At 35.3% G+C, this 12,476-nt stretch overlaps 1 protein-coding gene across 3 annotated transcripts in view; it reads right to left on the reverse strand.

The window, feature by feature from the left end:
• Positions 1-260: 260 nt before the first annotated feature.
• The window catches only part of TTC33 (tetratricopeptide repeat domain 33), a 40,707-nt gene continuing 28,491 nt past the window's right edge, over positions 261-12,476 (reverse strand). For all 3 annotated transcript variants that reach the window (XM_081232998.1, XM_081232997.1, XM_081232999.1), the window contains exons 3-5: positions 7,183-7,264; positions 5,256-5,387; positions 261-2,298 (exon numbers count right to left, since the gene is read on the reverse strand). In XM_081232998.1, coding sequence (XP_081089124.1) covers positions 1,945-2,298; positions 5,256-5,387; positions 7,183-7,264 — 568 coding nt within the window. In that variant the 3' untranslated portion in view covers positions 261-1,944. The remainder of the gene's footprint in view (positions 2,299-5,255; positions 5,388-7,182; positions 7,265-12,476) is intronic.

The following is a 12,476-nucleotide window of genomic DNA, read 5'->3' on the forward strand; positions in this document are numbered from 1 at the left end:
CAGTATCAGAAGTAGTGACTTCTCACTTTCACGAAAGGAAAAGATTACAAAGAAGTTCTCCTCCTTTCTTAAAATCAGAAGAAGGTGAGGTTAAATAAAACCAATTCAAGTTCTTCATAGAAACAGCTAGCACTTACTGAGTACTTCATACACAAGACACCGTACAAGGTGCCTTACATATTTTATTTTCACATAAGAAATGAATTAAATAAATCAATGTAAGTTTTCAAAAGCTAACAAAACAAAATAATAGGCAAACCTTTAAATGCAGAAAAAACCTATTTATTCACAAATTATACAATAAACATCCATTACTCAAAACAACGTACAAAATAGTAAGTGCTCACTTCTCTAGATACCCAACTATCTGCCCTTTGAGAATATGCCTTATTAAACAAAATAAAATATAATTAATATTTGTTTTTTGGATCTTTCTAAAACTAACTTCTTTAACCAGAGCTAACTTTCTGATACAACTTTGGGGAAAAAATATAATACTTTCCAAGGCAAGTGCTGGCTTCTCCAACTCTGAAAGAAAGAGGTAAGCATTCCACTAAAAGAAATGTTTTTAAATCATCTCAGAAAAATGTACACTATTACATGTGCATGCCCTCAGAGGGTAAGGTGAGATTCTTTAAAATAACTTACTTCCTCTCTAACAAGGATAAAATTAATTTTAAACCAATAATAGCTTCCTGAGTTTCAGAAGTAACAGTACACAGCAGCTCTACTGTACTAACATACATGTGGCATAAAAGTAACAATTAATATTCACAATGACAGTATTGACTTGTGGATGTGACTGTGGCCTTTCAATGAAATATATTCTGCAATATATCCTTTCTTCTCATGGGACTGAACCATAAATCACATTTCAGTTTCTATGCGTGTTGTGCCTAAGGTATTCATTCATTGGCACTTTAATAAATCTCTACTTTTTTTTTTCTCCAATTTTTAGAAAGGTATAATTTAGCTATTTAAAACTGTGATTGTTTCTCATTTCACTGAGTAGTTCCAGAAAAGTTAACTAGAAAAGGAATTCCAAACTATCAGCTGGAAAGTTATATCAAGAGATGTTATTTTCAAGGGTTTTAATCTTGTAAAAATAAGGAAAAGAAAATAACTGCTTTTGACTGGGACAACAGCAGTGCAATTTGTTATAATGTGTCTATAAGAGCCATTCGTTTTAAAAAATGCACATCTTAAAAATGACTCACTTGGTGCTAAGGACTACTCTATCTACTTTAATAATTTAAAAAATAAAACCATGATTCTGACATTTATCAGTATTTCACACATCTAACAAATACTGAAACCAGCAACTACCATTGTTATAAATAATTATAAAGTCAAAACAAAAGCACAAATCAGAATTAAGAGAAACTTCAGAAAATATTCAGAATGTACAGATTTGCATGCATTTTCAGTCAAACTTTCAAGGATCCCACATATAACCAAATGACAACTTTGAATCAAAATGAATGTCCAAAAGATTCAAGCTTTGTGACAGACTTACGCTAATGAAAGAAGAGAAAAAGAAGAGTGAATAGTAACAGCAGTGTATCTCTAGCAGGGAAAGAAGCCTACTTCCTTTATTATAAAAGCCAACAAGTCAATATTTTAATTACACTGGCCATCAAGTTATTCACTATTTGAGAATTTCCTTTTCAACTTGTATCTTTAAAATGCATTCACTTATATATTTGGATTAAATTAAGCTTATTAATCAAAAAACCACTGTACTCAGATTTTAATCTTAAGAAGCTGAAATCATAGCTTATCAAAGCAGAGTCCAAACACTACACAATAATTCTTCCATCTAGTTTTTATATGCCTCATCTGAAACACTTATTTTACAAACAGGAGTTTTGCCCTGTTTCTCTAAATGCCCCAATGGCTAAAATTTAGGTGGCAAAGATAGATTCAAATGATTCCTGCTAAGCTTCATCGGGCTTTGATAAAAACAGAGCCATCTGGTGGAGCAGCACCATCTTCCTTCTCAGTCACAGTCTCTACAGTCCCAGAAGCCGACACAATAACCATTGTTTTATTTGCTTCAACTGTCTTCTGTTTTTCAGCAATAGCTGCACAAACAGCTACAATCTCCTCACTTTCAAAGTCATACTCAGGAATTGACTTTGGTGAGAAATGTGTTACCTCTGCTGGTGCTTCACTTTGTTTAATCCTCTGTGCTACCTTCTGCTGCTCCTGGAGCGTTCTTGCCCAAGAAAGGTCTTCTTTCCATATTTCAGGGTTCATTGGATAGATGTGAAGGGCTACTTGAAAACTTCGAATTGCCTAGGGAGGAGAAAAGGTCAGATTTTTTGTTTGCTTAGTTTTAAAAAAGGAGTGTATTTAATATAATCCACAATATCCATCTCTCTCTCTCTCTCTTTTTTTTCCTCAATGTATTAGAATGTAAAGATGGAAGTTAGAGCTGTTCTCTACCCACTAGATGATGGTTACATTAAAAAAAAAAAAAAAGAGTCAAAGAGTGTAAAAGAAAGTGGCTGACAAATTGTTGATGAGGACTGGAAGTCTATTAAAACAGAGGTACTGATATTATGGCTCAAAACAAGGCAAATGCATTGTTCAGCTTCTGCAGATCAGCAAATATATAAATCTGGCGATTTCCTGGGCTAACCCATGATCAGAAAGGTACCAGGAATGCATATCTTTGAAGCCAAGAGTTTAGATCACAATAAAGATAACATGTCTTGAATGTCACAGGAGACAAAGAAGGACATTATATAATGATAAAAGTGTCAATTCACCCGGAAAATATAATGATTATAAATATATATGCACCCAACATCAGAACATTGAAGTATATAAAGTAAACACTGACAGAACTGAAGGGAGAAATAGACAGCAACAAAGTATTAGTAGGAGACTTCAACACCCCACTTTCAATAATGGATAGAACATTCAGACAGAAGGTCAATAAGGAAACAGAAGATCTGAACAACACTATAGACCAAAGGGACCTAACAGACGTATATAGAATGATTCATACAACAGCAGCAAAATACACATTATTCTCAAGAACACAAAGAACGTTTCCAGGATAGATCACATCTTAGGTCACAAAACAAGTCTTAAATTTAAGAAGACATACCAAGTATCTTTTCTGACTACAATGGAATAAAACTAGAAATCAACAGCAGAAGGAAACTGGAAAAACTTACAGATACATGGAAATAAAACAGCACACTCTTGAGCAACCAGTGAGTCAAAGAAGAAATCAAAAGAGAAATTAAAACATATCTTGAGACAAAAATTAAAATGTAACATCCTGATACTATAGGATACAGCAAGCAAAACTAAGTGGAAGTTTATAATGATAAATGCCTATGTTAAAAAAAAAGAAAAGATCTCAAGGAAAAAACCTAACTTTATACCTCAAAGAATTAGAAAATGAAAAACAAACTAAGCCTATGAACATTTTCCAACATACACACCCAGCTCCGCATAAAAATCTAAATACTCATAGATGTATATATAACTACTGACTTTTAATTTACTGCCTGTTCTATTTACCCATATATTTTCTTATGTTTTTGTCCATATGTATATGTAGAAAGAACTGTGAGATGTTAGAAATTTTAGCTTGTTTTCAATATATTTTTTACAGTATTCCCTTCATTATGACAATAAGTTATTTTTTTAACCATTCTAGTATTTCAAAAGAACAGCTTAAGTTTATATAAAAATTACAAATTTGGATTTTTTTCAAGTAGAGCCCTAAAACTATATTAAATGGGGGAAAAAACACTTTTAATTCCAAGAATTTCACAATATAAATAGAAAGAAATGTATCAAGCGGAAAAAATAACAGTTGAACAACTGGTACTCCTATTTTAAAAACTTAAAATATTGAATAATTTTACTTTTATTGGTTTATTCAAAGTATCTCTGTTGTCTCACCTGCAGTTTATTTTCTTTCTTTATAGGACAATCTTTGCTAAACATTATGTCCTAGAGATTTTTCCCATTCCCATTACTTACAAGCAAAACAGATAATGATTTGTAAGTTTTTAATAAAGGAGAAATGGGTAAAAAGTATCATAGAATAGACTTTTGTTTTGCTGTTAATCTGTTAGAAAACTAAATTCCTTGAATTTCTTTTTCCAACTCTGATATGATTTAAGTCTTCAGATAAAAGAGGAAAGATGACTGTGTTAAATGGCAAGGAAAGAAAACAACCTTTGGTTTAACTTGTTTCCATCACTGTGAATTTTATTTCAGATTATCATTTTTAAGTTACTTTACTTTAAGCAATCCTTTTCTCATCAAAATTCCTTATGATTTTTGAGAATTTGACAAATACCTTCTTTGGTAATTAGAAATAATGATATATTTACAAGAGTTACAGAAAATCTAAGTTATCTACAACTGACTAAAGCCATTATTAGTAATGTTAAATTCAGGATTTACCAATAATTTTAGCCTTTAAAGAAACTTCTTTGGGACTTTTTGCTTGTTTTGTTTTTAACTGTAAAAAGCTAATAAAAGCATGAAAAATCTTAATTTTTGATGACAAAGAGTAAATCTGGCACCACTATATTAGATTTACAGAAGTCTTTTAGGAAATTAGCTGTCAGGTATATATAGTTCAGTCAAAAGAAAAACAAAAACAGGACAATGCTCACAGCCAACTCTGACCTACCAAGCCTTTGCTATCTACAAGGTATAGTCCAGACAAGGTGAGAAATGCATCAAGTACCAGTTTAGAGTAAATTTACACAATGAGTATTTCATTTTCATAAGCTTCTACCCTTCCCCATTTCTCCCCTCACTAAGCCTAGCAATTTTTCAGTCTGAATATTTATCACCATTACTCTCCCGTATTTCACTTTCTTCCTTCCTCAGCATAATCTTTTAGTGGTTTTTGTCTCCATGGTGATACTAATACCACTTTATAATGTGGTAAATTTAATGATGCAAGGAACTAACCTAAAAGTTGTTTTATATTTAAATAAGGTTTACCAAATGCCTACATTTCATGTTAATATTTTTTTAATTCCCATGATGTCAAATACCTGAAAAATATTCTGATCCTGATATAATTGATATCTGTAATGGAAAAAGATGTTTGGTTATAACTGATCTGTGTTTATGGATTAATACCTTTAAAAGATTATTTTGCTATTTACTTTTTGTGTACACTTGATAAATGACTATTTATTTTGGTTCAGCTGATGAAAAGCATGTCAAAATAAAATGTCATCACTGTAATCATCTGACTTACTTACCAAGACTATCTCTCCTAATCCAAGCTGAGCACGTCCCAAAGTTTGCCAAGATTCCCATGAATGTGGATTTCTCTGGACAGCCATTTCCGCAGCATGAACTGCTGGGAACGTTTCATGAAGAGACATTAGGACCTAAAGCCAAAAAAGAAGAAACAAAACCCTTCATAAATTAGCAAACTAAATACTAGCCAAAAAGAAAAAATGGATAATTGTATGTAAATGACTCTTTTCATTTTTAAAAATATATTTTTAGTCTGGAAAATATAACATTTTAGTGGGTTTGACCCCCTTCTCTGCTATTCAGGATTAGAAATTATATTCTTCCTACTTCTGAAATAACTATGAAAAATATAAAGCATTCCCTTTTCAACTGTTGAAACCTACTGTCCATCTGGTCAAAACCAGGTGGTCATATTCTGGCCATGGTGGCTCATAGCTATTTGAACCCCAATTCCCCTTCTATTTATTCTACTTACAATGTGTATTTTTAAGGAACTCCAGGTCCTGCTGTCAAACTAGGTAAATTTAAATTTGTTCAACTACCCATCCTGTCCCTAGTGAACATCTTTCTGCTATAAGAATCATTTAAACACTCCACCAGCTTCCCCACAACTGGGTTCTTCAAATCATACAAATCAGGGAGTTGCAGAACCCTCTACCTCAATTTATGGGAAAGGGCTGGCTTTTATCTATAATATTGTGCCCATCTGCGTTTCACAAGATTTGTGACACCATCATTATCAGGTTCCAAATAAAACAACTCATTTCATATAGCTTGCCACGAATCCTATCTTTAATATATACATATTTAAGATTAAAAATTAAAGACTTATCCAAATGAAGGTCCTCACGGCACTCCATTCAGTGGAAATAATTTATTTGGGTTTTTCCTGCATAAACTACAATCAAAGCTGAAAAAGGATGTGCCCTATGTTTGGGATCGTCATCTAAATGATATGCTAGGTGTGTGGATCAAGGCTGAACTGCAACCACTCCCTGCCAGAAGTATGTTTAATTCTCTGTTTGAGATATTAAACATCTTTTGGATAATCTAATACAAGTGCTCAGAAGTTTTCTTTATGAACTTTCTCACAAAATATTAAAACTGTAATTTTAAGTAGAAATGTTATTTTTATAATATTAATAAATTGAGTTTATTCTGACCTTTTACTATGGACTAGGCCATTTTTAGAGAAATATCATCATCTAGAATCCAATCCATCCTCATTCTGAAGAGACTGAGTTATTGCTAAGTCCACTACAATTAATTTCCAAGGAAAAATAACACATTTCACTCATTTAAGAGATCACCAGTGACTTTTTAAAAGACATCCATCTGCTCATATCTTAAGCAGTTAGGCTGAAATAAAAGTTAGCTTCATTGTGAAGTGTTTTAAACAAACTTCTAATTTGATGCATGAGGAAGAGCCATAAATAATATGGTGACATATGTTTCTCCCAAATAAACTATATTTAAAAAAAAAGAAAATTGGGCTTCCCTGGTGGCGCAGTAGTTAAGAATCCGCCTGCCAATGCAGGGGACACGGGTTTGAGCCCTGGTCCAGGAAGATCCCACATGCCGCTGAGCAACTAAGCCAGTGTGCCTCAACTACTGAGCCTGCGCTCTAGAACCCGAGAACCACAACTACTGAAGCCCGCATGCCTAGAGCCTGTGCTCCGCTACAAGAAAAGCCACCGCAGTGAGAAGCCTGTGCACTGCAACGAAGAGTAGCCCCCGCTCACCGCAACTAGAGAAAGCCCGTGCGAAGCAATGAAGACCCAATGCAGCCAAAAGTAAATAAATTAAATAAATAATTTTTTAAAAAAAGAAAGAAAATGGGAGGAAATGCTCTTTTGGTTCATCACCGCTCACCAGACATAGTGAGTGCAATTTCATAATGAAAGGGAAATTCTTCATAATTATTACCTGTGATTTCATCTCATACAGGGTAGCATCATTTGGGGTTAACTGTAGTGCTTCATCCCACTTCTGAATCGCCTCTCGGTATCTATGGTTGTTAAAGTTACATTAATATTATATTTTCAGTATGTCTTTGAGAGTACATGACCAAATTTAAAAATCAGAAAATAAGGAATAATTGTTTACCAAGAAATAGCTCTGTTCAAGAACTGATAATGGTGATGTTACAAAAGCAGGAAAATTTAAGACATGAAGGGAAAGGACAGCAAAAGAGAAAAAAGCAAAACCTAAATAAAAAAGACTTTTGAAATTTTTCAAGATTTTATTTTCTGGCCTAAGAAATCACCACCAGAATTTCTTTTTTTCACCAACCTCAATGTCTGCATGTGTTGTCACTCATTTCAGATGTATTACAAAGGATTTCTCTCAAGAACTTATAATCTAATTACAAACCTTGGCTCTACTGCAGCAATCTAGCTGACAGGAGGTGACAATTTAAGATGTTGCCAGGTCATTCTGTAAAGATTCTTCAGTTTTAAGATTTTTTGTCTATAAGCTCCAAGAACACAGGGACCATGTCTTATTTATCACTATCAATAAATGGTAAGTTTATAAGATATGGGTCACATGAATGAAAAACAGTATGAAGACAGTGATTTCCACTATCATCTTTTCACTGATGTTCTCCCAGTCACAACTCTCTTCTGAGCTAACACCTCTACCTAGATTCCCTACAGACATCTCAAACTGAATATGCCCCAAACTGATCTTAGCATACTCCATGCCAAATCTGCAGAAGCACAGTAGCACTTTTTCTTTTTTTAATAAAATTAAGGAATGACTAAGTCCTGCATATTATCCAAAGCAGTCACCTTCACAGCATCCTTCCCAAGCAGTTAACTCATGTATACCTGATCATTTCTAGGAGGACAAAGTTCAAATTACTAGAATATTCTTCATTATAATGAGCTGAAACTTTCTATCCTGTACCTTCCCCTCAATGCTACTCATTCTCCCTTCTAGAGCTAAACAGAAAATATATAATCCACCAGTTTTCATTCCTGGCTACATACAGATGATCTAGGGAGGTTTTGGAGGGGAAAAAAATACACGTGCGTGCACACACATACACGCATACACACACACGTATATGCTGGTCCCTGTCTCAGATCAATGAAAACAAATCCTTGGAGTAGGGCCCAGGCATCTGTATTTTTTAAAGTTCCCCAAGTTATGCTAATAAAAACCAGAGTTCAGAACCACTGATAAGACCTCTCCTGTGATATTAAGCCCTATCATGTACTGTCTTCTCTTAAATCTCTTCTTGCCACCCTTCCTTTCCTCTCTGTATTCTAGTGTATAATTTCCTACCTTCTATGTGAAGATCCAAACCAAACATAACAACCAAAATGTGGGCTAACCTGCACTGATTATTATTTAAGCAGGGAGCAGAAAACTAAAGAAATAAAGATAGAATCTGGTAGAAAATACAAAGCTGAAAAACATGAAAAAGTACATTCTCTATCTCTGCTTCCAACTTGCTACAGCACTCCTTTACTAGTAAATAATACAAATGGCAATACCATTTCCAGGGTCCTGTGCCACCATGGCACACGGCAAAAGGGTGGCAGCTATCTTAGAATAATTTTGCCACACTGCCAACTCCATGGCTAGCAGCAGGGGTGAGGGTGGACAGTGCGCACAAGTGCACTACAGAAAGCCTGCCTTAACCGCCACATGGGTTGTAGCAATTGCTACTGTTATTCTGTAGCAGCAGAATAAGGTATCAGTATAACAATAAGCTGAAGATTCACCCCACAATGGCTGGCAGTCTTTGTTTCTAGACAAACCACATCTGAATACCTAGAAATGATTATCAGAACCACTGTTAATATCTTCTTCCCTAACAGGGGTCCCTGCTGAGCCCCGAGGGGGTATTTGCTTGAAGACTGTTTAACTCTGGGTGAAAGACTACTCAAATTTTAGGAACTACCAATGATCTAAAGACAGAGAGACCATTATTCACCTCATTTTTATGATGTGCTACCACAATGCTGTATGTTTTCCCCTGTCTCTGCCTGCAACAGACCTATGCTTAGGACACAAATCAAACCTTTAAGAGCTTCTGGGCTTCCCTGGTGGCGCAGTGGTTGAGAGTCTGCCTGCCGATGCAGGGGACACGGGTTCGTGTCCTGGTCCGGGAATGATCCCACATGCCGCGGAGAGGCTGGGCCCATGAGCCATGGCCGCTGAGCCTGCGCGTCCGGAGCCTGTGCTCCGGAACGGGAGAGGCCACAACAGTGAGAGGCCCGTGTACCGCAAAAAAAAAAAAAAAAAAAAAAGCTTCACTAAGTGAAAATTACTTCTCTATCAAGGATTTTGCCAAACTCAAGCACCTGTCTAGAGCCAGGGTCCCCCAAGTGGGAAGTAATAGTGGAGACATGCCGTCTCACTGGCCACTGTCCTTCAGTGCTCCTCCTTCCATCTCACTCAGAGATCCTTTTGGAGTGCACCATGCATTGCTCTGCTTTCCACAGGCCCTGGCACTTCTGTGCAGAGTCAGGCTATACCCACTAGCCTGGCCTGCACAGGCTTGAGTGGCTGGCACACAATTCTCCACACAAACTCTGCTTAGCACGTGATATACACACGTTGGCTAAACCACTGTGTCCCACCGTTACTTTCCAGTTACCCTGCATGGGAACCTGAGGCTCACAATTATTTTTAAATAATTGTCATGTCAGTGTTAGCTTAGACCCACCAAATGCACTTCAAAGTAAGACATTTAAGTATCTTTTCAGGTACCATTAAAATTCTTTGTTTATGAATTCCAATTATTCTATTAAAATACCATTAACTCTACAGAATTAATTAACTAGCTCCTTCTGTACCATCACCACCTATCAGGTCACACTGCTTGGATTCATGTACTAATGCCTAAAGGGGCCCATTCTTAGTCTTTTCTTTCCCAGACCCTTCAGATAAAGCAGCTTCCTTTAAGCCAGAGGTCCCTCTTAAAAAGGATGGAGAGAAAAGATACAAGGACTTCACCTGGTATTGCACTTAGCAAAAAAAAAGAAAGACACAGAGAAGGAAAGAGAAGGTCTGAACTTTACTGGCAGACTCTTAAACAGGGATAAAAACCACAGCTTGCAGAGAGGAGGAAAAGGGAAGGAGGAGGAAGACAGGGCCTGCAGATTACAATGGACCTCTTCCTTCCTTGATCTGCACATGTACATCTTTTAAGGCAGCTAAGACAGCAAATCTGTGCTGGCAACTATAAATTGCACTCGTGGCTTATATTGGTATTCAGTATTTTTTTAAACAAAAAATATTCTTAAATCAGGTCTTCCTTATATTCTTTACCTGAGTAAATGATACCTGTTTTGATATAAAAAAATTTTCCCTGGGTATACAAATAGAGAAGAACCAGATAACAGAGGAAAGTAGGCATGGCTATGTGCGCACGCGCACACACACACACACACACAGACACACACAGAAATTAAAGACACAATTTCACCACCCAAAGATCATAACCAAAGTTAATACAGTTAACATTTTATTGTATACCCTTCCAGTATATTTTAATATAACATATATAACACATACACAAAACATCTTCTCAGGTCTTGAAATAATCAAATGCTTCCCTCTACAGCATAATACTTAAAGACTGATTACTACTGTTCCAAATGGATCCTCCCTTGTTAGATATTAAAAGTAACCCTTTGGTATAAACTTCCAGTTATAAGATGAATAAGTTCTAGAGACATAATGCACAGCATGGTGTGGTCACTCTAGTTAACAGGACTGTATCACATACTTGAAAGTTGCTAAGAGAGTAGATCTTATATGTTCTCACCACACACAAACAAAGTAATTTCATGAGGTGATGGATGTGTTAATTAACCTTACTGTGGGAATCATTTTGAAAAATATACATGTTCAAATCATCACATTGTACACCTTCAACTTACACAGTGTTATATATCAATTATATCTCAATAAAGCTGGAGAAAAGTTACCCTTTGGCCATTACAATTCTCTTTTGGAAGAAAGTGTGCCACGAATAATATTTATTAAAGAAGAAAAAATGTATTTTGGAGGTCAAACAGAATACACATATTATATTTGATGTCAAGCTGACTGGAAATGAGATCACCTTAGAAGGAAGGTTGTATAACTCAAGATATCACTCACACTGATTTCTTTCAATTAAGAAAAAAAGCCACTGAGGGAAAAATAAGTATTATATTTACTCGTCTATACAACTCCCCTTCAGATTTTCTATTAATATGCCAGATGCACAAGGGACAGTTCCAGGTTGGTTTAGTTATCAGAATTAGCAATCTCTAAACTAATCAAGAATTCAAATGACACTAGTACTTTTTAAGTATAAAAAGATTATATCTAAAATACAAATCATATTCAGGTTGTTTAATCCTCTGAAACTAGCCTAGGTGTTTAACAATTAGAATCATAATTTTAAAATTTTGGTCGTATAGAAAAAAGGGGAAATCCTTATAGTGAAAAACAAATACAGCAGCAGCCTCTCATATATTCTCTCCTCAATCTAGTATCCAAAATATATGCAGGTGCACGCACACACACACAAACATACACTTAAAAGCTCTACTTGAAATGAACAACTACTCTTAAACTACTGTAAACAATAAGAGGACATGTACAGGAACACTATTTTCAAAACCTTTGTAAGGGACAAAAAACTTTTCCTTCAACAACTTAAACATAAAAATAAACCTCTAAACAAATGCTGATGAAGGAAAGTTCTTAACGGGGAGAAAAAACAGCTAATAAATGCAGGAGAAATATTAGAATTTTAAAAATCATCACTTATGAAATAATGGATCTAGATGGATCTAAACGATGACCATCAGTGGATGCTAAAATCATTAGGGAAAAGATTGATGCAGAACTATACAATGGAAGATAAGGCTGATATTCCCCTGAATGCTGTAACTGATCTTAGCATCACTAAAGGGACACCCAGATATTATATATATCATGATGTGATGCAACAGAAAGTAAACAACACCATGAATATTCTAGCAAAAAAAAACCTGAACTTCAATTATAGCTGCCTGACTTAACTTTATTTAGAAAAATAGATGGCATACAAAGTTTGATCCACTAACTGTATGTAGTCTCAGACCCAGCTCTAAATTGAAAGAGACTAAAAACACCTAACAACAGGTAACGACGTATGAGTCTTGACTGGATCTTCAGCCAAAAAATCAGCTATAAAAAACATTTTATGGACAACTGCAAAACTAAAT

Source organism: Mesoplodon bidens (genome assembly GCF_964165515.1).
Source record: "Mesoplodon bidens genome assembly, chromosome: 4".
NCBI lineage: Eukaryota > Metazoa > Chordata > Mammalia > Artiodactyla > Ziphiidae > Mesoplodon > Mesoplodon bidens.